Consider the following 27,596-nt stretch of genomic DNA (forward strand, 5'->3'; position numbering starts at 1 on the left):
TCTCTTAGTAAGAGGAGGAAAGCATTTTGTCTTTCACCATTAAATATGTTAGTTGTGAGGTTTTCATAGGTGCCCTTTATCAGGTTGAGGATGTTCCCTTAACTTGTCCCAAGTTTGTTGAGAGCATTTATTGTGAATGTGTTTTGGACCTTTGTTAAAAAATGTGTTTTCTGCATCTATTGAGATGATCATATAGTTTTTGTCCTTTATTCTATTAATATGGTATAATATATTAATTGATTTTAAACCAACTTTGCAAAGGATAGATCCCGTAGTTTAGAATCCTTTTGCTTTTTCTTTCCCTTCCCTTCTATATTTCTTCTCTTTTAAATTGGTTTTTAAATTTTATTTTCATTTTTAACTGTGACTTAATATAAAGAGCATAAAATTTGTCATTTTAACTATTTTTAAGTGTATAGTTCTGTGGCATTAAGTACATTCACATTATTGTGCAGTGTCACTCCCATCCATTTCCAGAATGTTTTCATCTTTGCAAACTGAAACGCTGTACCCATTAAACGCTCATTCCCCATTCCTTCCTCTCCCAACCCCTGGTAACCACCATTCTACTTAACTTTCTTTATGAATTTGACTACTCTAGACATCTCATATAAGTGGAATCATAAAATGTTTGTTCTTTTGTGACTGGCTTATTTCACTTAGCAAAATGTCTTTAAGGTCATTGCTGTTGTAGCGTGCGTCAGAATTTCCTTCCTTTTTTAGGCTGAATAATATTCCATTGTGTGTATATACCACAACTTTCTTTATCCATTCATCTATTGAGGACACTTGGGTAGCTTCCACCTTTTGACTATTGTGAATAATGCTACTCTGAACATGGTGTACAGATACCTGTTCGAGTCCTTGCTTTCAGTTCTTTTGGGCATGTGCCCAGAAGTGGAGATGCCAGATCATACGGTAATTTTTTGTTTAATTTTTTGAGGAACCACCCTACTATTTTCCACAGCAGCTGCACCGTAGTGCATTCCCACCAGCAATGCATAAGTGTTCCAATTTCTGCACATGCTAGCCAGCACTTGTAATTTTCTGTTTTTATAGTTATTGTTTATAATAGCCATCCTGATGAGTATGAAGTGGTATCTTACTGTGGTTTTGATTCGCATTTCCTTGATGACTAGTGACATGGAACAGGTTTTCATGTGCTTGTTGGCCATTTGTATATCTTCTTTGGAGAAATGCCTATTTGTGTCATTTTAAAATCTGGTGTTGTTTATTGTTTTTGTTGTTGTTTTGTAGGACTTACTTATACATCCTGGATATTAATTTTTAATAGTATCTTTGTATAGATTTTGTGCTAGTTCCTTTTGAATTACTAATTATTTTTGAAAGAGGTATGTTCTTCCTAATCTACATGTTTACAAGAAGTTTGTGTAGAAGAAAGACCAGGACAGTGGATTAGACTGTTAAGTAGTGTCTGTGGTTTACAGTGAAGCTCATTATATTGCATTTTTTTTTCTCTCTAGCTGTAAGTCTGTCTTTAGGCCACTGCACTATGGTCCTAAGTAGGGTCCAGGAAATAAGCTCACACAGCCATCCATTCACTGTGTCTTTGAGTGGGTTGTTAGTACTGTCTTTTTGATTGTGTTAAAGCTAGAGTTTACCTCATCTAATTGAGGTGTAATTGACATATTATATTAGCTTCAGGTGTACAGTGTATGATGCAATATTTGTATGTATTGCGAAATGATCACCCTAGTAAGTCCAGTTAACATCCGTCACCATACACAGTTGTAATTTTTTTTCTTGTGATGAGAACTTTCAAGATCCACTCCCTCTCCTAGCTACTTTCTAATATGTAGTAGTTATTGTTAACTATAGTCATCATGCTGTCCATTAAATCCCCATGACTTACTCATTTTATAACTGGAAATTTGTACCTTTCAACCCCCTTAACCCATTTTGCCCAGCCCTTCACACCCCCTGCCTCAGGCAACCAGCGATGATGTGTTCTCTATATTCATAAGCTCAGACATATTTGTTTCTTTGCTTTATATTCCACATAAAAGTGAGATTATATGCTATTTATCTTCTTCTGTGTGACTGTTTCACTTAGCATAATGCCCTCAAGGTCCATCCATGTTTTTACAAATGGCAAGACTTCATTGTTTTTTTAAAAAAATTTTTTTTCAATTAAAAAAAATTGAAGTAGAGTTGATTTACAATGTTGTGCCAGTCTCTGCTGTACAGCAAAGTGACTCAGTTACACACATAGCGACATGCCATGCTTTTTTTAATATTCTTTTCCATTATGGTTTATCCCAGGATTTTGAATATAGTTCCCTGTGCTATACATTAGGACCTTGTTGTTTATCTATTCTAAATGTAATGTTTGCATCTACCAACCTCAAACTCCCAGTCCATCCCTCTCCCTCCCTCACTCGCCCTTGGCAACCACAAGTCTGTTCACTATGTCTTGAGTCTGTTTCTGTCCTGTAGATAGGTTCATTTGTGCCACATGTAAGTGATATCGTATGGCATTTGTCTTCCTTTTTCTGACTTACTTCACTTAGTATGATAATCTCTAATTGCAACCATTGCTGCAAATGGCATTATTTTGTTCTTGTTTGTGGCTGAGTAGTATTCCATTGTATATATGTACCACATCTTCTTTATCTATTAATCTGTTGATGGACATTTAGGTTGTTTCCATGTTTTGGCTATTATGAATAGTGCTGCTGTGAACATAGGGGTGTATATATCTTTTTGAATTATAGTTTTTAGACTTCATTCTTTTTCATGGCTGAATAATATTCCTGTGTGTGTATATATATGTGTGTGTGTGTGTGTGTTTGTCTTTATCCATTCATCCATTCAGTATCTTATAATTCAGTATCTTACAATTTTTATTTATAAAACATTGAATTAAATTTTCCCATATTCAACTATTCTTGTTCCATTATTGCCAGTTTTGATTCATTAATTTTTTTTATTTTTTATGTTATTCATTTATACTTTTGATGATCTAAAACATTCTGTATTTGCAAGTCTTTTTCAGATTTCTATTAATTGACTCCTATCCCATGGAAATTCATCTTCCCATTATTGATTTTATTGGCTGACTTTCTTACCATCAGATATTTTTTAAGTGTTTTGGTTATTATTGTGACTGGTAATTCGTTTTCTGTGTAGTTTTTTTTTTTTTTTTTTTGCGGTACATGGACCTCTCACTGTTGTGGCCTCTCCCGTTGCGGAGCACAGGCTCCAGACGTGCAGGCTCAGCGGCCATGGCTCACGGGCCCAGCCGCTCCGTGGCATGTGGGATCCTCCCGGACCAGGGCACGAACCCGTGTCCCCTGCATCGGCAGGTGAACTCTCAACCACTGCGCCACCAGGGAAGCCCAATATAGATTTTTTTTTAAGATTTTTTTTTTTTAACTTCAAGTGAGTGGTGGCAAAAAATACAGTTGACTATTAGAACTATTTTGGTTCCATTTGTGCTGAGGTGCCAGAAGTTTTACCCACTATTGCTGCTGTAACATCGCTGCAAATGTCACCCAGCAAAAAAAGTAAATAATGTCTCAGTATTCTTATGAAAATAGACTTGACATTGCCGTCCTTCTGAAAGGGCCTCAGGATCCTTCAGCGGTTTGCAGGCCAACTTGATCATGATATTTTTAAAAATTAAATTTGCTAAAATTGTATAGAATTAAAACATGCATGCTTATAAAGGAAATAGACATATAATTTTCTTAGGCTGTTGTTATCCGGCTTTGAATCAAAGTTATACTAATGCCATAGAACAACTTAGGCAGCTTTCCAACTTATTCTGTTTTCTAGCACAACTTTATAATAAGACAAGGATTACTTGTTCCTTGAAAGTTTGTTAGTTATCGCCTGTAGAGAGCTACTTGGCTTGTGGTAGGAGTTGTGTGGAGATGCACAATAAATTCTATGATAGAAGGTTATACAAAATTCAGTGCTGGTGTATGGAAACCAGTCTTTAATTCTGCCCTGGAGAACTCAATGAAGACTTTAGAGGGAAGGAAGTTTGTGAGTTGAGAAGAGAATAATTAACATAAATTTGTCAGGTAGTCATCTGAGACAAGGATATTTAAGGAGAAGCAATAGCATGTGCAAGGGAGAGGAGACATAATTGGGGTGTAGAGCATATAGAGAGTGGATTTGTGAGGAGGTGATGATGATCAGGACAGATCGGCAAGGGGCTGGCCATATCATGAAGCGCCTTGAATAGCATGCTAATAACTAATTTCGAAATTTATTTATTTGACATGTGAGGTGATCATTTACTAGTTTTCTTTAAACTACTGTAGCTTAGAATTGAACCATTGTTGTACCAATTAACATGCAGTATAATTACTACTATTACATTACTGATTGCTACAAATTTCTTTTCCTACTGCAGCCATCCCCCTCCTGTTCACTTTACATATGTGTAAGCCACCCACATTTTAAATTTAATTTTTATTTTGTCAGAGTAATATATGGACATAATTTCAAAAGTCAGTGACTTCTTTAAGGCTTGTAAAAGAAAACTAGATATTCTCTTACCCCACTCTTACCATCCTTAATTTTTGCTTCTCAAAAGTAAGCACTTTATGGGCTTCCCTGGTGGCGCAGTGGTTGGGAGTCCACCTGCCGATGCAGGGGACGCGGGTTCGTGCCCTGGTCCGGGAAGATCCCACGTGCCGCGAAGCGGCTGGGCCCGTGAGCCATGGCCGCTGAGCCTGCGCATCCGGAGCCTGTGCTCCGCAACAGGAGAGGCCACAGCAGTGAGAGGCCCACGTACAGCAAAAAAAAAAATAAAGTAAGCACTTTAAATTATTTCATGTTAAAAACGAAAAAAGAAGAAACCAAACAAAAAAAATTATTTCATCTGTATCAGTGTCAATTATGACTTCATAACTATTATCCTAGTTCAATCACTGTATGCTGTGATTATGTTTGTTTTCTTTTACAACTTTTTGTTTTCTTGAGGGTTATAATTACCTCACTTTTGCATTGCTTCATATTTTATGTAGCATTCATTTGTTCATCCCCAAATTTTCCATCAGAAGTGTAAAATGCAGTAGGTTACATTAAATGATCTAATGATCCTCCCCGTCACCCCCATCATTATTCCTAGAACCCTCTCATATTCCACTCCAGTCTACCTTGATTATTCTCTAGTCTTCTTGCGTAGTTGCCATCATGGTATTACCATTACCTCTTTCCACTATGGGTTTTAATAAGTTCACCAGATCTTCTGCCTTCCTCTTAGTCAAGTCCTTCATTTTGGTGGACCATAGACACACAGATTCTTTTTTTTTTTTTTTTTTAATTCTTTTTAGCTGCACCACACAGCATGTGGGATCTTAGTTCCCTGACCAGAGATGGAACCTGCACCCCCTGCATTGGAAGCTCAGAGACTTAACCACTGGACCACCAGGGAAGTCCCAACACCCAGATTCTTTTTTTTTTTTTAAGTTTTATTGATCTATACTATTGTTTTCTTTGTTTCCATTTCATTTATTTCTACTTTGATCTTTATGATTTCTTTCCTTCTACTAACTTTGGGTTTTGTTTGTTCTTCTTCCTCTAGTTCCTTTAGGTGTAAGGTTAGATTGTTTATCTGAGATTTTTCTTGTTTCTTGAGGTAGGATTGTATTGCTATAAACTTCCTCCTTCGAACTGCTTTTGCTGCATCCCATAGGTTTTGGATTGTCGTGTTTTTGTTGTCATTTGTCTCTAGGTATTTTTTGATTTCCTCTTTGAGTTCTTCAGTGATCTCTTGGTTATTTAGTAATGTATTGTTTAGCCTCCATGTGTTTGTGTTTTTTACATTTTTTTCCCTGTAATTTATTTCTAATCTCATAGCGTTGTGGTCAGAAAATATATATGATTTCAATTTTCTTAAATTTACCGAGGCTTGATTTGTGACCCAAGATGTCATCTGTCCTGGAGAATGTTCCACGTGCACCTGAGAAGAACGTGTAATCTGCTGTTTATGGATGGAGTGTCCTATAAATATCAATTAAATATATCTGGTCTATTGTGTCATTTAAAGCTTGTGTTTCCTTATTAATTTTCTGTCTGGATGATCTGTCCATTGGTGTAGGTGAGGTGTTACAGTCCCCCACTATTACTGTGTTACTGTTGATTTCCTGTTTTATAGCTGTTAGCATTTGTCTTACGTATTGAGGTGCTCCTGTGTTGGGTGCATATATACTTATAATTTTTATATCTTCCTCTTGGACTGATCCCTTGATCATTATGTAGTGTCCTTCCTTGTCTCTTATAACATTTCTATTTTATCTGATATGAGTATTGCTACTCCAGCTTTCTTTTGATTTCCATTTGCATGGAATATCTTTTTCCATCCCCTCACTTTCAGTCTGTATTTGTCCCTAGGTCTAAAGTGGATCTCTTGTAGATAGCATATATACACGTCTTGTTTTTGTATCCATTCAGGCAGTCTGTGTCTTTTGGTTGGAGCATTTAATCCATTCACATTTAAGGTAATTATTGATATGTATGTTCCTATTACCATTTTCTTAATTGTTTTGGGTTTGTTTTTGTAGGTCCTTTTCTTCTCTTGTGTTTCCCACTTAGAGGAGTTCATTTAGCATTTGTTGTAGAGCTGGTTTGGTGATGCTGAATTCTCTTAGCTTTTGCTTGTAAAGCTTTTGGTTTCTCCGTGGAATCTGAGTGAGATCCTTACCAGGTAGAGTAATCTTGGTTGTAGGTTCTTCCCTTTCATCACTTTAAATATATTGTGCCACTCCCTTCTGGCTTGCAGAGTTTCTGCTGAGAAATCAGCTGTTAACCTTATGGGAGTTCCCTTGTATGTTATTTGTCATTTTTCCCTTGTTGCTTTTAATAATTTTTCTTTGTCTTTAGTTTTTGTCAATTTGATTACTGTGTGTCTCGGCGTGTTTCTCCTTGGGTTTATCCTGCCTGGGACTCTCTGTGCTTACTGGACTTGGATGGCTATTTCCTTTCCCGTGTTAGGGAAGTATTCGACTATAATCTCTTCAAATATTTTCTCGGGTCTTTCTCTCTCTCTTCTCCTTCTGGGACCCCTATAATGTGAATGTTGGTGCATTTAATGTTGTCCCAGAGGTCTCTTAGGCTGTCTTCATTTCATTTCATTCTTTTTTCTTTATTCTGTTCCATGGCAGTAAATTCCACCATTCTGTCTTCCAGGTCACTTATCCATTCTTCTGCTTCAGTTATTCTGCTGTTGATTCCTTCTAGTGTATTTTTCATTTCAGTTATTGTATTGTTCATCTCTGTTTGTTCTTTAATTTTCTAGGTCCTTGTTAAACATTTCTTGCATCTTCTCGATCTTTGCCTCCATTCTTTTTCCGAGGTCCTGGATCATCTTCACTATCATTATTATGAATTCTTTTTCTGGAAGGTTGCCTATCTCCACTTCATTTAGTTGTTTTTCTGGGGTTTTATCTTGTTGCTTCATCTGGTACATGGGCCTCTGCCTTTTCATTTTGTCCATCTTTCTGTGAATGTGGTTTTCGTTCCACAGCCTGCAGGATTGTAGTTCTTCTTGCTTCTGCTGTCTGCCCTCTGGTCCGGACACCCAGCTTCTTAAAAGGCACCTATGTTCAGTATATATTGCCTGAGCTGTCTTCCCTCATATATCTAAGTTTCTTCAGCTGTGGGCCTCTGAAAGCCAAGGATTGATTACATTCATATATTTTAGTCCTTCCAGTGCCTGGCCTAGAACGTTGAAATTAACTATCACTAAAAATGACTGGGATATAGTGTTTGACTACTGAAAGTGGGGGCTTAGTTCTAAAAGTAGCCTCTGTATCCATAGCTGCCTCATAGAAACAGCCATGGATACAGAGGCTATCTTGTATAGATTAGAAGTGTTCTAATCTTCTCTATTATGGAAACTTGGGCACAGGCCAGACAGCTGGGCTATTTATTGAGGAAGGAGGCAGAAAAGAACGGTTGTTACCAATTCAGGGTTTAACGTGGATATTGGACAAACATATGGAATGCTTACAAGATATTTTGTGTTTCTCTTTAACTACTGTCTCTCAGAGAAACTGGTCTGTAAATGTAACCTGGGAGTGGGCTTATAAATTGGAACTTCCAAAGAAGTCCGGAAGCCATGGGAACTTAGTAAAGACAAACCAAATATACCACAACTTCCCAGACACTGTGTAATTAGGGATGGCCTTAGACTACTTCATTTTACCAAGGCCCATATTTGTCGTGGAAGTGTACTCCATTCAAAGAAAAAATCTCTAGTCTCATTGGCCACTTTCCTTTTATCACCAAGAAATGCACTGCTTTAAGAATGCATTACAGGACCATTTTCTCCCATTCATTAGTTATCCAAACAATAATAACTGTGTATCAGCCACTGTCCTGGGCACTGGAAATATAGACACGCTTAGAATACACAAATTCTGAAGCATTGCCCACTCTAGGGCTTTTACATTTCTCTGCCAGGTTTATTCAGTTAGAACTCTGGGAATGTGAACATCAACTACAGTCAGCAATGACAGAACTATCTAGTTTTCTAGGTGGTGAGCACAACTCTTTTTTCATCTTGAGACTGGGGTTGGGGACATGCTGCTGCTGCCCTGTTAGGGAAACTTCCCACTATGTCACATGATTCCAGGGAAGGAGATTACACTGGCTTACATTTAGCCAGTTACCCGCTTTCCTCATGTTTTTTACTTTAAAACCTGATTCATTCCAAGCAGTATGGGTCTGTTTAATCCATGGTGGTACCTTGGACATTGGCATTTGAGCTTTAGAAGTAAATTTATTTCTTTTCACTGTAAGTTAGTATTGTTGCAGGACCATGTAGCTGAGACTTTTAGGTCTGGCTCTTATATTCTGCCAGGAGCTGAATCATGCTTCCTTTGCATTGTTGCTGGTCTTTTCTTCTACAGCACAGTGAAAGGATTCAGGATTGGCCAGTGTAGAGATAATCTGTACCTCTTGGTATTTTGTCTGGATCAAGAGAGTTCTTTGCTGTACCTTGTTGATGTTGACAGTGGTAGCCAAGATGGTCATGACTAAAGAATTTGGTGAGAGCATAGTCTTTGCTGAGTCTCTGCCATAGCCGGTCTCCTCTCCAGTATTTGTGGCTCTGTCAAAGTTCTGTTCTAATCCCTAAGGTAGTTTTTTTTTTTTCTTCCTTTTTTCCCATCTTCATTGAGGTATAATTGACATTTAATATTGTGTAAGTTTAAGCTGTACCATGTGATGATTTGATACACATATATATTGTGAAATGTTTACCACAATATGGTTAGTTAACACATCCTTCACCTCACATAATTATCATTTTGTTGTTGTTATTATGGTGAGAAAATTAAAGCTCTGCTCTCACAGCAGCTTTCAAGTATATGATACAGTATTGCCAATCATAGCCACCATGCTGTATATTAGATGCCCGCCTAGGGTAGTTCTTTTTTTTTTTTTTTTTTTTTACGGTACGCGGGCCTCTCACTGTTGTGGTCTCTCCCGTTGCGGAGCACAGGCTCCGGACGCGCAGGCTCAGCGGCCATGGCTCGCGGGCGCAGCCGCTCCGCGGCATGTGGGATCTTCCCGGACCGGGGCACGAACCCACGTCCCCTGCATCGGCAGGCAGACTCTCAACCACTGCGCCACCAGGGAAGCCCAGGGCAGTTCTTAATAACCTTTCTGTCCATCCATTTTCTGTCCCCTGAAGTTAGTCAAATTATGAAAAATGCCCTTGTTTTTCTGGATATGTGCCTTCTGAATCAATCATCTTTAGGATGGAGACCCACATTAAGAAAGTCCTAGGGCTAAGAGAAAGTAAGTTACATTAGGCTTTCAAAAATTATTGGTGCGTTATTGTGACCTAGGGCAAGCTGCTTAGCCTCTCTGTGTTTCAGGTTCCTTGTCTGTATAAAGTGGATTATAGTAGTACCTACTTCATAGGGTGTGAGATACTACATGCAGTGCTTTAAACAGTGCCCAGTTAGCACTTAATAAATGCTAGCTATTATAATTATTGTTTTAAATGCATAGCTAATAGAATGTGAGGAAAATCCCAAGTGACCTAAATCTAAGAGAGAAAACAATGCCTCAACAGTGGGAATCAGTGTTGGAACTTCCAAGAAAGAGGGCCAGGGAGGAGGTACATTGTATTAGTCTTGATATCCGTTAGGGGAAAAAGGATGAGGCCTTGGGCTTGTTTAGGGTAGGGAGACCCTAAGTTAGGGTAGAATTGAGACCCCACACTCAAAGGACTTTACCCTCAGTGTAGGAATGCACTAGGAAAACAGTTTGCCCACTGTCATGGAGAGATGAAAGGAAGTTCTTTAATCTCATCTAGGTTTTAAGTAGGCTCTTAATAAGAAATAAAAAAAGTCTCCTTGAGAATTTTAAACTATAGACCTTTATTCAACTGAATTTGAGGCCTGGAGTTTATACCGTATGTATGGTCTTAAGAGCTGATTCTGGGCTGTAAATAACTCTGACAAATCTGTCAGAAACAAATTCAAAAAATTTTTAAAGACATATCTTCAAATCAGGTAGCACAAGATTCCCATAAAGCCACACTAAATAAAGGTGAGTTTACAGTACAAAACCATAGACCATACAAGGAAGCAGTCCACCACATGTGAAAATCAGAAGAAAAAAGAAACAGTAAGATTAGACCCCTAAGAACTTTAGAAAGTAGCATTATGAATGAAAACTGTAAAATAAGTATATGTAAAGTGAATAAAAATATAAATGGAGACAAAAATGCGAGAACAAAAGACATTTAATTTTAAAAGATCAGGCATATTTTGAAAAAAATGACAATTAGAATTCAAGGAATTAAATACATTGTAACATTGAATTTGAAAGCTCAGTAGTCAGGTTATATAGTAGAGCTGTGGACAAAGCTAGTAAAATTTTATCTAAAGTGCAGCACAGAGATGGAAAGATGTAAAATATGAATGAGAACTAAGAAATATGGAGGATACAATAATAAGGTCCAACAGAGTATAGAGAAATGGGGGAAAGGCAGTATTCATAGAAATAATGATTGAGACCTTCCAGAATTGATTAGAAACCAAAATAACATCATGGAGCACAATAGGTAAAAATAAATGTCCATCTAGGTACATTGCAGTAAAATTTCAGAACCAAAAAACAGAGGTCTTCAAAGGAACTAGAGAACCTTCAAGAATCCACAAAAGCTAAAAGAGCTCTAACGAATGAGTTGAGCAAGGAAGTTTACCTAAGAAAATTGAAAGCATAATGTACACACAAATACACAAATACTCATAGCAACATCATTTAAACTATCTAAAGAGCAGAAACAACCCAAGTTGTCCATCAGTTTATGAATGGATAAATAAATGTTGTATATTCTTCACACAATAGAATATTATTCAGCCATAAAAAGAAACGAAATACTGACAAGTACTTCAACATGGATGAATCTTGAAAACATGCTAAGCGAAAGAAGCCTGACTTAAGGCCACACGATATATGATTCCATTTATTTGAAATATCCAGAATAGGTGGAATCCGTAGAGACAGAAAATACTTTGGTGGTTGCCTGGGAAAGGGGGTAGCAAAGATGGGGATGGAGAGTGACTGCTTTATGGGTACAGGGGTTCTTTGGGGGATAATGAAAATGTTCTGGAATTAGCAGTGGCGGTTGCACAGCCTTGCGAGTGTACTAAAAACCACTAAATTATGCACTTTAAAAGGTTGAATTCTATGGTATGTGAATATACCTAAAAAATTATGGTTTAAAAAAACAAAGCAGTGAGAGAGCAAAGAAAAATTAACTACAAAAGAACAACAGTCCTAAGAGCAAGCTTCTCAATAGAAATAACAGGAGCCATAAGACAATGGAATAATATCTTTAAGATATTGAGAAAAAAGTTACTCCCAACAAGAGGTTGTAGAATTCCATACCTGTGTAATTATCGTTGGAAGTCACTGAGAAAAATAAAGCCATTTTCAGACAAACTGTGAAATTGAGAAGGTTTATCAATATCAGATTCTCAGTGAAATAATCACTTAGAAAAGAAGAAAGAAAGACAAAAGTCGTGAGATCTAAGAGAGAATGCTGAGCAAAGAAATTGGAAAGTATGAGTAAATCAAAGCAAGCAATTATTGTATGAAACAATAAGAATTACTAATTTGGCATTATAAAAGCAAGATAGACCTGAACCACTGGACCAAATTACATGTAAGTTGGAAGGGGTGGGGAGAATTGGAGTTAAGATCTAATTTTTTTAAAATTTATTTATTTTATTTATTTATTTTTGGCTGCGTTGGATCTTTGTTGCTGTGCGCGGGCTTTCTCTGGTTGCGGGGAGCGGGGACTACTCTTCCTTGTGGTGCGCTGGCTTCTCATTGCGGTGGCTTCTCTTGTTGCAGGGCACAGGCTCTAGGCTCATGGGCTTCAGTTGTTGTAGCACGCAGGCTCAGTAGTTGTGGTACGTGGGCTCTAGAGCGAAGGCTCAGTAGTTGTGGCGCACGGGCTTAGTTGCTCCGCAGCATGTGGGATATTCCCGGACCAAGGATCGAACCTATGTCCCCTGTATCGGCATGCAGATTCTTAACCACTGAGCCACTAAAGAAGTCCCAAGATCTAATTTTGTTTAGAAGCGAGGGTTGAGATGCTAGCTAACCTTAGACCTAAGACTTAGGCTCTTGTTAAGACAAGAATGCCTATTAAAAGCTTAATAACAATAACTACGTTTTAAAAAAACCACAACAGTATATAATTTCCAAACCAATGGAGTAGAAGTTAAAAAATACTTCATTAATCCAAAGAGAGCTGAGTAAGGGGGATTCTCAGGGGCAGGTCACAGTGTTACATAGGGAAATGTGGAAGGTGACACTGAAGGAGGTATGGGATATTTGCCATTGTATAGGTGGGGAAGGGCATTCCAAGTGGAGGGAACAGTTAGTGCAGTGGTCCAAGTAGCTTGGTGTTTCTGTGTGAAATTAGCAGCCTTTGTAAGGTTTTGGGCAAATCATCTGATTTATGCCTTAAAAGGATCACTGTGGCTACTTGTGTTGAGAACAGACTGGCAATAGGAGATAGGAGTAAACCAGAGAGACTAGTTAGGAGGTTGTTGAAATAACCCAGGCAAAAGACAAATAATGGATTTATCTCCAAGCAGCACCCTTTATTTACTGAGAGAACATGCATTTTCTCCCACTCTAGCATCTCAGTCTTTACAGGGACATCATCCTGGTTGTTATTCTGAAGTAACACCTGGAAGTGCTTGACCTTAAAATGGACCCAAATTCTTGTCTATTGTATTGATCACACTTAATGAAACAAAAGTGGTCTTTTCCTCATTCCTCATTCTGAAAGGAATAGCCAAGTGCAAGTCAATTCATTACCGAGTGCTTGGATTCCTAGGAGCAGCTGGACTTCTGGAATTGACAGATTGGAGATTAGAGACCCTGAGGGGTCTGCAACCACGCATCTTACCCCGTATTCTATATTCCTTCAGACTGGGAAACAGACTTCCTAAATAAATTTACGGCAGCTCCTGCAGGGGCTCAAATTTGAGTACCTGCTAGTTGCTGGGAGAAGGGATTTTTGAAGGCTGGTAACTCTTCAAATATGGCCACAATTCAAGTTTCACAGAGATTACACAGGTGCTTTAGTCCTTCTCCCACTACCCATGGAGGGGTGACTGTGGTAAAGCAAGTAGGAAGATGAAATGCCAGGCCTTGCTCTGAGTGACCAAGTGACTGGCATGGTGGTGGGCAGCAGTCTAGTTTAACCCAGTCCTTGCAGTGGTTAGTAGAACATCAGCTCCGGGAGCTTCCAGGTTACCTTCCATCAGCTGAGAGTGAGTGTGGCTGACACTGTAAACATCTGGTACTTCAATCTTCTGGAATGAAAAAATGAAGACCTGCCCTTTATCTTCTAGGATCCTGGGGGCAATGGCCAGTGCTTGTTGAAATGGAAAAATTAGGCAGTTCCTTGTCTTGGATCTCAGCTGAGTCATGGCATCTGTACCAGGGTATCTGACCTTTTTTTCCCCTGGCAGCTGTTGCAGATTTGCCAAGTGAGATTATATGTACCTTCATACAAAGGCATGTGGCCTGGAAATACGATCTTTACTGTTTTGTATTTAAATTTTAATAAGATAATGACAAATGAAATTAGAATCAATTATCTGTCCCTGCAGTTTTTTTTTTTAAGCACAGTGATTCAATTATACATATACATGTATCCATTCTTTTTCAGATTCTTTTCCCATATAGGTTATTACAGACTATTGATCTTTCTTTTTTAAAAAAATTAATTTATTTATTTTTGGCTGCCTTGGGTCTTCATTGTTGCACGCGGGCTTTCTCTAGTTGCAGTGAGTGGGGGCTACTCTTGGTTGCGGTGCGTGGGCTTCTCATTGCGGTGGCTTCTCTTGTTGCGGAGCATGGGCTCTAGGCGTGAGAGCTTCAGTAGTTGTGGCATGCGGGCTCAGTAGTTGTGGCTTGCGGGCTCTAGAGCACAGGCTCAGTAGTTGTGGCGCACGGGCTTAGTTGCTCAGTGACACGTGGGATCTTCCCGGACCAGGGCTCGAACCCGTGTCCCTTGCACTGGTAGATGGATTCTTAACCACTGCACCACCAGGAAAGTCCTGTCCTGCAGTTTTAAGAGATCTTAGTTTTTATACAAAAGGAGTTTAGACATAGTGGTTTGATATACCTTACAGGTGCCACGTGTGCAAGTATCCTCTTTTATTATAATTCTTGTAACAAATTATACTCATCCATTCATCCATTTAACAAATATTTATTGAGTCTGCCATGTGCCAGGCTGAATTCTAGGCACTGAGAAATACAGCAGTAAGCAAAGATTGTGCAAGTCCCTGATCTCATAGAGCTTAAGATTCTAATGGGAGGAGAGACAACAAACAGAATGAATGCAAAATCCATAGTATGTTAGATAACAGTAAGTGCTATTGAGGAAAATATATCAGGAAAGGAGGAAAAGAGCGTTTGAGAGGGCGGGTGTTACCATTTAAAGTAGAATGGTCAAAGGAAAATCCATTCAGGAGATTGTACTTGAGCAAAGACCTGAAAGAGGTGAGGGAGCAAGCCACGAGGGAAACAGGCAAAGGAAGCTTCCTTTGTAAAGGCCCTGAGGCAGTGGCACACTTGGCATATTCTAAGAACAGTGCAGAGGCCCATGTGACTAGAGTAGAGTGAGTAGGAGGGAAAGAGGTAATGGAGATCCAGACCGCGTAAAGCTTGTCGGCCATTGTAAGAACATTGACTTCTACTCTCAGTGAGACAGGGAGAATTTTAAGCATAAGAGTGACTTTGATATTATTTATATTGAAAAAATTTTATAGCTTTATTGAAGTATGATTGAAATATAATAGACTGTACATGTTTAAAATGTACAATTTGATGGGTCTTGACACATGTATGCATCTCTGAAACCATTAGTACAGTCAAGACGATAAACATATCTACAGCTCTCCCAAATTTCCTTATGCCTTGTTATAATACCTCCCCGGCCTCTGGTCAGGAACCACTAATCTTTTGTCTGTCACTCTAGTTTAGTGTTTTCTTGAATTTTATATAAATGGAATTGTTCAGTATTTACTCTTTTATGTCTAGCTTCTTGGTTTTAGCATAATTATTTTGAGATTCATTTATTGTGTGAATCAATAGTTCATTCCTTTTTATTGATGAGTAGTAGTCCATTGTATGGATATATTGTGATTTGTTTATCCTTCATCTATTAGTAGACATTTGAGGTGGTTTCTAGTTTTTTGGCTGTCACAAGTAATAAACAGCATATAGTTGGGTCCTGCTGTTTTATCCAATCTGACAGTCTTTGTCTTAATTAAATATATATTTAGAACATTTACATTTTATGTGATTATTAGTGTAATTGGGTTAAAATCTGTTCTCTTGCTATCTGTTTTCTGTGTGGGCCAACTGTACTTGTTCTTACTTCTTTTTCTGCCTTCTTTTAGACTGAGTATTTTTTATGAGACCATTTTATTTCCCTTTTTTTGTTTGTTTTTCTTTTGTAGTAGTTGCATTAGTATTTATAATATAAAATTTTAACTTTTAGTTTATCTTCAAGTTGTATTATACCACTTCATACTTAATGTAAGAGCCTCACAATAGTATACGTCCATTCTTCCCTTCCAGCCTTGCTGCCTTGGCTGACCTACATTTTATATCTACATATGTTGTAAGCCCCACAGTAAATTATTATATTTCCTTTAAAATTCAAGAAGAGTTTTTTTTTTTGGCTGCGCCTTGCAACTTGCAGGATCTTAGTTTCCTGACCAGGAATTGAACCCGTGCCCCTTGCAGTGGAAGCGCAGAGTCTTAACCACTGGACCGCCAGGGAAGTCCCAAGAAGAGATTTTAAAAATAAAAACAAGTGATGTATATTTACCCACACATTTATGATTTTTGGTGCTTTTCTTTATGTGGATCCAGATTTCCATCTAGTATCGTGTTCCTTCTGCCTGAAGGACTTGCCTGAGCATCTGGATGAATGGTGGTGCCATGTAATGAAATAGATAGGGAGGAGTTAGCAGGTTTTAGAGGGACATTCACTACCTCTGTTGTTAAATTTGAGATGCCTTTTAGACATCCAGTTAAAGATGTCAAGTAGGTATTCGGATATGAGTCTCACACTCAGAGGTAAGAGCACAGAGTTAGCAATAAAAAGCTGGGTATCATCAACATCATAGATTTAAAGTTATAATACAGGAAAAAATCATTTAGGGAGTGAGTGCAGGGAAGAAGAAAAGATATTCCACATTTGAGCCCCAGAGTACTAAATGGTTTAGAGGTCAGGAAGAGAAGGAACTAGCAAAGGGGAATGAAAAGTGAGCAGCTAGTGAGCTAGGAGGAAGACCAGGAAAGCCTCATCTCCTAGAAGCTAAATAAAGAAGTATCTCAAGAAAAGTTACACAGATGTTAGGTTGAACAAAAGCAGTCAAACACAAAAAAATACATAGTGTGTAATTCTACTTATAGGAAATCCAGCAAAACAAAATTAATTTATGGTGATAGAAGAAAGTAGTTGGGGGATTGACCGGAAGGGGAACATGGGGACTTTCTGGGGTAATAGAATTATTCTGACTTTTGTTTTGGATGTGTTATATGAATGTATACAGTTGTTCAAGGTTCACTGAACAGAGCACTTAATTGAATAATCGATATAAATTATATCCCAATTTGTTTTTTAGAAGAGGGAGTTATAACTCTCGAATGATGTTGAGAGGTTACATAAGACAAGGACTGAGAATTGCCTGTTGTCAGTGGTGACCTTGGTAACAGGCAAGAAAGATGAGGATGATTGTATAGTCTAGAGTGGGTTAAAGGAATAGGGTTAATAGGAAATGAGGGTATGAAGATACAAATACAGAATCCCTGCATGGGATTTTTCCCAAACAGGGGAGCAAAGAAACAGGCACGTTGGAAGAGGTCTATGAAAGGTTTTTTCTTATTTTCTTGAGATATGAGAAATGACAGCATATTTTTATGATGATGAGAGTGATCCAGTAGGAAGTAGAAATTCATGGCATAGGAGGACAGTGCAGATACAGACTTCTTGAATGGGGAGTTGGGGGAGTTGACTTTGGTAGAAACATGGTCTTTCCTTCTGCTGTTACAGATGGGAAAGTACAGTATATGGACAAAGATTTAGGATAATAGATTTTTAATGGCTACTTTTATATTTTTTGGCTGTGTTGGGTCTTCTTTGCTGCGCACAGGCTTTCTCTAGTTGCGGCGAGCGGGGGCTACTCTTCATAGCAGTGTGCGGGCTTCTCATTGCGGTGGCTTCTCTTGTTGTGGAGCACGGGCTCTAGGCGCGCGAACTTCAGTAGTTGTGGCTCGTGGGCTCTAGAGCGCAGGCTCAATAGTTGTGACGCACCTGCTTAGTTGCTCCACGGCATGTGGGATCTTCTTGGACCAGGGATCAAACCTGTGTCCCCTGCGCTGGCAGGCAGATTCTTAACCATTGCGCCACCAGGGAAGTCCCAGGCTAATGGATTTTTGTAGCAGAAATATGTAGTACTTCTTTTTGTGTTGATAGTTTTTGCCCCTAGTTGAATAAAAAGCAAAGTCAGCAGATGAGGGTAAGATTTGGGGAAGGAGTGCTAGAGGTTTGGGGAGAATTTCTGAATTAGTTGTCTTGGAGAGAGAGCACATTGCCTAGGTAGATGTAGTATGGACCCACTTGATATTTATCATCATAAACATAAAGAAACACCAGCCAGCATGATTTTGGATTTTTCTTCATTCACCTTTAGCTGCCCGAGTACAGTTGCAAAATAGATGGAAAGTTGGGTTTAAAAGGATTGGAGGGGCTTCCCTGGTGGCACAGTGGTTGAGAGTCCTCCTGCCGATGCAGGGGACATGGGTTTGTGCCCTGGTCTGGGAGGATCCCATGTGCCGCGGAGCGGCTGGGCCCGTGGGCCGTGGCTGCTGGGCCTGCGCGTCCGGAGCCTGTGCTCCGCAGCTGGAGAAGCCACAACGGTGAGAGGCCCACGTACTGCAAAAAAAAAAAAAGGATTGGGATTTCACCAGGACTGTGGTGTCCTGGGGGATAGCAAAGTTTCAGTTAGAGCTAGAATTTAAACTGCATGTTGAGAAAAGAAGTTAAGGATATAGAGTTTGCTGATGACAGACTGAGTTCAGGGAGACAGAGGGTAAGCTTTTTTTAAAGATCAAGGAGTAGAGACTATGTCAAATTAGAGATAGAAGTCTTGGGCATTTGAGTGTAACGGGGGTAAGGAGGGGGTGTGAGACATGATTAGATTAGTCCTCCTGGTATCTTAGGGAAAGTTGCTTATCATTTCTAATCATAATCTCTTGAGATTGATCACAGTCCTTCCAGTGGTTCCTTATCACATTTCCAGTGTTTCTTTGCAGTAGTCTACCAGCCCTACAAAGTCTGGCTGTGGCCTATACCCATAGTTTCTATAACCTACTTCTTTTCCTGTCATTCTCCCTTCCTGCCACCTACTTGACTTCTTTGCTATTTCTTGAACATTCTCTCTCTCTTTCTTCATAGCACTTTTCACTCCAGTTTGAGGACAGATAACTCATCTTGTTCCCTACTACTTCCCTAACACCTAGAATGGTGCCTGGTGCATAGTAGGTGTTCAGTAAATATTTGTTTGGATGAATATAAATGACAGGCTTCTTTAATGCCTTTAAAAGATGGGCTGGGGACTTCCCTGTTGGTCCAGTGGCTAAGAATGCACTCCCAATTCAGGGGGCCCAGGTTCAATCCGTGGTCAGGGAACTAGATCCCGCATGCTGCAACTAAGACCTGATGCAGCCAAATAAATAAATATTTTTTAAAAAGAAAGATGGGCTGACTTTCAAATAAATTTATACACACTTTTCAATAGCAGGTACAGCATGAAATGGCCTTTCATCATGATTTGGCTTTCTCCAGCCTCAAGAAAAAGCCTCAGCTATTAACATGTAAAGGAAAGCCAACTTTGTAGAAGGAACACAGGCCTGTTCTGAAATTTATAGTGAAATGAGAATATTACTTAATCCATTGATTAAGCAGTTTTTAAAAGATAAGTTTTATAGATTAAGTTAATAGTTTCATTTTTATGGCAAGAACATTAATTTTTGTGAGATATGAGAATATTTATGGCTCATGTTTTTTGTTTTCTGAATCAAATTTGCAGTGGTCATTCTTCATTAGATACCATTTAAGACATGGTTTTTACGTTTAAGGAGCTCCTTGGGTATTTGCTTAGGAAGCAAAACTTACACTTTGGAAAAGTGCAGTGGCAATACAAGATAAAAGTCAAGACAGTGACAAAAGTTATTCCAAGATGGAACACAGTGAATTATGAAATCTCACTGTGCAAACAGTAATTGCTGAGCCAGTTCAGTTTAAGTATTATACTGCTCAGCTCATGGAATGATATCACTCTTTTTTTCCTCGATAGCCATTCAAGTTCTCTGGGCCCATGATGCAACCCTGTTATAACTGACATTTGTGTTTTCATTGCAGTTGTCGGACAAGTAACCGCAAGAGTTTGATTGTGACCTCTAGCACATCACCTACACTACCACGGCCACACTCACCACTCCATGGCCACACAGGTGAGTGCTTGAAGATTAAGAAAGGTGGAATAAAAGAGTGGTCACAGATGCCCAGTTTCTTTCCTGCTTCTCACTTTGTGAGGTTCAACGTACTACGTTGTCACTTCATGTGGCTGACTGAAGCATACAGAGCTCACGGGCATGCTTTCCATGGGAGAATGTGTTCAGTCTGTTTTTGACTCTTAGTTATTTCTTGCCTTGACCCGTCAACTGTCCTTTTGGTCTTGTACATATCCTGGGTCTACCACCTCTGTTCTGGTGTGTTGAGAGTGTATTATGGCTCCAGTCATCTGGGGCCATGTGATGAGGGCTCCATTAACATTTTGTCCTATCATGCCCAAGAATTAGGGCTCACAGAGACGGTTTTCTGCCTTATGGGACTCCTAACAACTTTCCCTCTGTTACAACAGGCGTCAGCAAAAGTGAGAGGACTGTTGGTTTCATGTTGACATTTGCTTCAATTCCAATATGTGAAATCAGTGATCTCATGCATTCAGACTTTGCTCCATCTGAATTATGGGCTCTTCCAGGCAGTGTAAGGACTGATTTACTTGCCTCTGACTAAGGAATATATAAAAGTTATGAGGCAGAAGACCTCATGTATTTTGGTCTAGACGTGTATTCTTAAATCCCAGGGGAGCCAGACCAGGGAACTCAGCTTTGTTGAAGGAGTTGTTGCTCTGCAACACTGTTCACTGCTATTCTGTTTACCGTGGAAGTTCCAGACCTGGAGGTAATGGAAATAGAGCAGGCTTGGACCCATAGGAAGCCATTGCTGCCCTTGGCTTTTAAAGCAAAGCTCTCATTGTGCTTAGGTACTTTCCCTCAGAATTGACTGGGTTAGGTGTTAGCTCAGATAGTGAATTCTAGTCATGAATTTTGTAAAAACTCAGCATATATCTGACTTGGCCTTTTTATCATATAGAAATTAATATAGCATGTCTAGACCTTGAACATAGTTTCTCAACTGTAATGTGAGTGCTAGGTAGTAATTACTACTTGCAGCTTCTCTCTGAGATGCTATTTAGATTCCTGACAGAGTTTAGGACTAAAGCTTCCCTACTCAAGGGGCTTTGATTGAGAAAATCATCTGGCTTTTTCAGCCTGCCTGGGTCTGTGGACTCTAGCCTTGTGTTAATACGTATAACATGCTTAGTACTCCATAAATGTTAGCTATCATCATCATCATCTCTCCTTAAATTAATGCAGAAAATCTAGTCAGTCCTCAGATACAGGGAGGAAGAATTGATTTAAAAGCCAAATTCATGGCTGTAGACTCTCTACTTAACCAGATGTTGAGAAAGGCAGCGTTAATTGTTCCATACAGATCAAACTTCAAATCAGATTAATTCTAAAATCTTATACATCCTGATATTTGGGTCCACAGGGTATTCTAAGACTCTTTATTTTCACTTTAAGGTCTGGAATATGTTGAATAATATGGGGCCTGTTGATTTGAAAGTAGGTTCATGTATTCCATACAGTTCAGTTCAATATTAAATGTTTACTGTATATAATTAGATTATAACTACAGTAAGGTCAATTCAGTAGGCACTTACTTAGCCATTCTGGAAATGGAACCTTCCTAGTTTATTGTTTTTTTCTTTTAATTAATAAACTGTTTTTTAGAGCAGTTTTAGATTCACGGCAAAATTGAGAAGAGAGTACAGAGTTCCCATATACCTGTCCCCACACATGTACAACCTCCCCACTATCAGTATCCAGCACCAGAGTGGCACATTTGTTACAACTGATGAACCTACATTGACACATCATTATTACCCAGAACCCATAGCTTACATTAGGATTCACTCTTGGTGTACATTATATGGGTTTTGACAAATGTATTATGACATGTATGTATCATTGTAGTATCATACAGAGTAGTTTTACTGCCCTAAAAATCCCCTATGTCCTGTCTGTTCATCAGTCCCTCCCCCAACACCTGACATCCACTAGTCTTTTCACTGTCTCCGTAGTTTTGCCTTTTCCAAAATGTCATATAGTTAGAATCATACAGTATGTAGCCTTTTCAGATTGGCTTATTTCACTTAATAATATATATATAACTTTCCTTCATGTCTTATCATGGCTTGATAGTTCATTTCTTTTTAGTGCTGAATAATATTCCATTGTCTGGATATACCAGTTTACTTACTCACTGACCTACTGAAGCACATCTTGGTGACTTCCAAGTTTTGGCAGTTATGAATAAAGCTACTATAAACATCTGTGTGCAAGTTTTTATATGGACATAAATTTTCAATTCATTTGATTAAATACCAAGGAGGGTGATTACTGGATTGTATGGTTAAGGGTAGTTTTATAAGAAACTGCCAAATTGTCTTCCAAAACGGCTGAACTATTTTGGCATTCCCACCAGTAACAAATGAGAGTTTCTCTTGCTCCACATACTTTCCAACTTTTGGTGTTGTCAGTGTTTTATAATTTGGCCATTCTAACAGTTTTGCAGTGGTATCTTACTGTTTCCATTTGCATATCCCTAGTGACATATGGTATTGAACATCTTTCTATATGCTTACTTCCCATCTGTATATCTTCGTTGATGAAGTGTCCAGATCTTTTGCTTGTTTTTTAATCAGGTTGTTTGTTTTCTTATTGTTGAGTTTTAAGTGGTTTTTTGTGTATTTTTGGATAACAGTCCTTTATCAGATGTCTCTTGCAAGTATTGCCCCTAGCCTGTGGCTTGTTTTCTCATTCTCTTTTGCAGAGCAGAAGTTTTTCATTTTAATGTAGACCAACTTATCAATTATTTCTTTCATAGATTGTGCATCTGGTATTGCATCTGAAATGTCATTGTCCTGCCGAAGGTCATCAAGGCTTAGTCCTATGTTATATTCTAGGAGTTTTATAGTTTTGTGTTTCATGATTAGGTCTGTGGTCCATTTTGAGATAATTTTTATGAAGGTCTGTGTCTATTCTTTTTTTTCTTGTGGCTATACAGTCGTTGTAGCACTATTGGAAGGATTGTCTTTTTTCTATTGTATTACTTTTGCTCCTTTGTCAAACATCAGTTAAGTATATTTAACTGATGTGGGTCTGTTTCTGGCTCTCTATTCTGTTTCTGTTCTGTTCCATTAATCTATTTGTTCTTTCTCTAATACCACACAGTTTTGATTACTGTAGCTTTATAGTAAGTCTTGAGTTGGGTAATAACAGTCTTACAACTCTGTTTTCTTCTTCAGTATTGAGTTGGCTATTCTGGATCTTTTGCCTCTGCATATGAACTTTAGAATCAGTTTGTCCATCCACAGAATAATTTGTTGAGATTTTGATTTGGGATTGCATCAAATCTATAGATCGAGTGGGAAGAACTGATATCTTGACAGTATTGAGTCTTCCTATCCATGAACGTGGAATCTCTCTCCATTTATGTAGTTCTTTGATATCTTTCATCAGAGTTTTGAAGTTTTCCTCATGTAGATCTTGTACATGTATAATTTGTTAGATTTATACCTAAGTATTTCATTTTGGGGATGCTAATGTCATTGGTAATGTTTTTAATTTCAAATTCCACTTGTTCATTGATGGTATAAAGTGTTGACTTCTGTACATTAACCTTGAATCCTACAACTTTGATATAATCACTGAAGAGTTTCAGAGGATTTTCGTTGATTTTTTTTTTTTTCAGATTTTCTACATAGGCCATCATGTCATCTGCAAACAAAGACAGTTTGTACCTCCTTCCTTCCCAATCTGTATACCTTTTAATTTCTTTTCTTATCTTGTTGCATTAGCTGGAACTTCCAGTATGATGTTGGAAAACAATGGTAATGGAAAACATTCCGTTTTCCTGATTTTGGCAGGAAAGCTTAAAGTTTCTCACCATTAAATATGATATTAGCTGTAGTTTTTTTGTAGATGTTCTTTATCAAATTGAGGAACTTCCCTTCTGTTCCTAATTTATTGAAAGTTTTTTTTTTCTTTAATGTGTTTTGGATTTTGTCAAATGCTTTTTCTGCATCTGTTGATATGATCATTTGATTTTGCTTCTTTAGCTGTTGATATGATAGATTACATTAATTGATTTCCAAATGTTGAACCAGCCTTGCATACCTGGGATTAAATCCTACTTAGTTATGGTGTATAATTCCTTTTATTGTTGGATTGGATTTGCTAATATTTTGTTAAGGATTTTGTATCCATGTTCATGAGAGATACTGGTCTGTAGTTTTCTTTTCTTATAATGTCTTTGCCTGGTTTTGGTGTTAGGATAATGGCCTCATAGAATAAGTTAGGAAGTGTTCCCTCCACTTCTGTCTTCTGGAAGAGATTCTGGATAGTTGGTATAATTTCTTTTCGAATGTTTGGTAGAATTCACAAGAGAACCTATCTGGGCCTGGTGCTTTCTGTGTTGGAAGATTATTCATTATTGATTAAATTTCTTTAATAGATATAAGCCTATTCAGATTGTCTGTTTCTTCTTATGTGAGATTTGGCAGATTTTGTCTTAAAATAATTGATGTATTTAACCTGGGTATCAAATTTGTGGGCATAGAGTTGTTCATAATATTCCTTTATTATCCTTTTAATGCCCATGGAATCTGTAGTGATACAGCATCTGTTCTGATGCTAGTGACGTGTGTCTTCTCTCTTTTTTTTCCCTTAGTTAGCCTGGCTAGAGGCATGTCCATTTTGTTGATCTTTTCAAAGAACCAGCTTTTGGTTTTGTTGATTTTCTCTATTGATTTCCTGTTTTCAATTTTATTGATTTCTGCTCTACTATTGGTTATTTCTTTTCATCTGCTTATGTTAGATTTAATTTGCTCTTTTTCTGGTTTCTTAAGGTGAAGGCTTAGATGATTAATCTTAGATCTTCCTTAATTTTCAATTTTTAAAAGTTACACTCCATTTACAGTTACTATAAAATATTGTCTGTATTCCCAAGGTGTACAATACATCCTTGTAGCTTATCTTTTTTTTTTTTTTTTTTTTTTTTGGCTATGCAGGATCTTAGTTCCCCAACCAGGGATCGAACCTGTGCTCCCTGCAGCGGAAGCACAGAGTCTTAACCACTGGACTGACAAGGAAGTCCCCCTTGTAGCATGTCTTACACCCAATAGTTTATATCTCCTTCTCCCACTCCCCCACTCCTATATTGCCCATTCCACAAATTTTGATAAGTTGCATTTTCATTTAGTTAAAAATATTTTAAAATTTCTGTTGAGATTTCTTCTTTGACCCATATGTTATTTTTTTTTGACCCATATGTTATTTTGAACTGTGTTGTTTAATCTCCGAGTATTTTGGGGTTTTCCCAGTTGTCTTTCTGTTACTGATTACTAGTTCAATTTCATTGTGATCTGAAAGCAGGCGTATGAATTCTTTTCTCTTAAATTTGTTAAGGTGTGTCTTATGGCCCAGAATGTGGTCTGTATTGTTGAAAGTTCCATGTGAGATTGAGAAGAATGTGTATTCCACTGTTACTGGATGAAGTAGTCTATAGGTGTCAATTATATTTAGTTGATTGATGATGCCATAGACTTCAACTCTCTCCTTACTGATTTTCTACCTGCTGTATTTTTCAGTTTTGGATAGAGGAATGTTGAAGTCTCCAACTGTAGTTGTGGGTTCATCTATTTCTCCTTGCAGCTCTAACAGTTTTTTGCCTAATGTATTTTGAAGCTCTGTTGTTAGGCGCATACACATTAAGGATTATTATGATGTCTTGGAATACTGACCCCTCTATCATTATATGATGCCCCTCTTTATCTCAGTAACTTTTATTCCTCTGAAGTCTGCTGTCTGAAATTAATGTACCTACTTCCACATTCTTTTGATTAGTGTTAGGATGATATCTCTTTTTCTATCCATGTGCTTTTAATTTACATGTGTCTTTATATTTTAAATGACTTCCTTGTAAACTACACTTAGTTGGGTCTTGTTTTTGCTTTTGTTTTAAATCTATGTGACAATCTCTGTCTTTTAATTTAGACCATAGATATTTAAGGTGATTATTGATGTAGTTAGATTAGTATCTACCATATTTGCTACTGTTTTCCATTGGTTGCCTGTGGTCTTTGTTCCTATTGTTCCTATTTTTGTCTTCTACTCTTTTGTGGTCTTAATGGAGCATTTTAGATGATTCCATACTCTCTCCTTGTTAGCATATCAGCTGTATTTTCCTTACCTTTGTGTGTTTGTTTTAGAGTTTGCAATATACATTTACAACTGATCCAAATCCACTTTAAAAAACATTATACTGCTTCACAGGTGGTGTAAATTCCTTATAATAACAAAATAATCCTAATTCCTCCCCCCAATCCTTTGTATCACTGAAGGCATTCTTTTCACTTATCCGTAAGCATATAAATACATAAGAATACATAATTGAATACATTTTTGCTATTATTATTTTGAACAAACTGTTATCTGTTAAATCAATGAAGAATATAAAAGATCAAATTTTTAATTTTACCTTCACTTACTCCTTCTCTAATGCTATTCCTTTATATAGATCCAAGTTTCTGACCTATATCATTTTACTTCTCTTAGAACTTTTTTTTGGCCATGCCCTGCAGCTTTCAGGATCTTAGTTCCCTGACCAGGGATTGAACCCAGGCCTCGGCAATGAAAGTGCCAAGTCCTAACCACTGGACCCTCAGGGAATTCCCTTAGAACTTTCAACATTCCTTGTAAGGCAGGTCTACTGGCAACAAATTCCCTCAATTTTTGATTGTCTGAAAAAGTCTTAGTTTCTCCTTCACTTTTGAAGGATAGTACTGCAGGGCACAGAATTTTAGGTTGGTAGAGTTTTTTTCCTATCAACTCTCTTGTTTGCATGATGTCTGAGAAGAAGGATATAATTCTAATCTTTTGCTCCTCTATAGGTAAGATGTTTTTACCCTCTGGTTTCCTTCAAGATTTTTTCATTATCTTTGATTTTTCCAAAGTTTGAATATGATGTGCCTAGGTGTAGTTTTCTTGGCATTTAATCCTGCTTTGTGTTCTCTGAGTTTCCTGGATCTGTGGTTTGGTGTCTGACATTAATTTGGGGAAATTCTCAGTCATTATTGTTTCAAATATTTCTTCTGTTTCTTCTCTGGTATTTCCATTACACAAGTCTTACACCTTTTGTAGTTGTCCCACAGTTCTTGGATATTCTGTTCTATTAATTTCAGTCTTTTTTTTTTTTTCTCTTTGCTTTTCAGTATTGGAAGTTTCTAGTATCATATCCTCAGGGTCAGAGATTCTTTTCTCAACTGTGTCAGTTCCACTAATGAGCCTTTCAAAGGCATTCTTAATTCTGTTACAGTGTTTTTGACATCTAGCATTTCTGATTCTTTCTTAGAATTTCCATCTCTCTGATTATATTATACATGTGTCCTTCTTGTTGTCTACTTTTTCCATTAAAGCCCTTAGCATAAGGACTTCCCTGGTGGCACAGTGGTTAAGAATCCACCTGCCAATGTAGGGAACATGAGTTTGATCCCTTGTCTGGAAAGATCCCACATGCCGTGGAGCAACTAAGCCCATGCATCACAACTACTGAGCTTGAGCTCTAGAGCCCACGAGCC

At 38.0% G+C, this 27,596-nt stretch overlaps 1 protein-coding gene across 16 annotated transcripts in view; it reads left to right on the forward strand.

Annotated features, from left to right (window-relative positions):
* The window catches only part of MAST2 (microtubule associated serine/threonine kinase 2), a 202,317-nt gene that overhangs the window by 123,183 nt on the left and 51,538 nt on the right, over positions 1-27,596 (forward strand). For all 16 annotated transcript variants that reach the window (XM_067725998.1, XM_067725984.1, XM_067725985.1 and 13 more), the window contains one exon: positions 19,967-20,058. In XM_067725998.1, coding sequence (XP_067582099.1) covers positions 19,967-20,058 — 92 coding nt within the window. The remainder of the gene's footprint in view (positions 1-19,966; positions 20,059-27,596) is intronic.

Source organism: Pseudorca crassidens, chromosome 2 (assembly GCF_039906515.1).
Source record: "Pseudorca crassidens isolate mPseCra1 chromosome 2, mPseCra1.hap1, whole genome shotgun sequence".
In the NCBI taxonomy this organism is placed as follows: Eukaryota; Metazoa; Chordata; class Mammalia; order Artiodactyla; family Delphinidae; genus Pseudorca; species Pseudorca crassidens.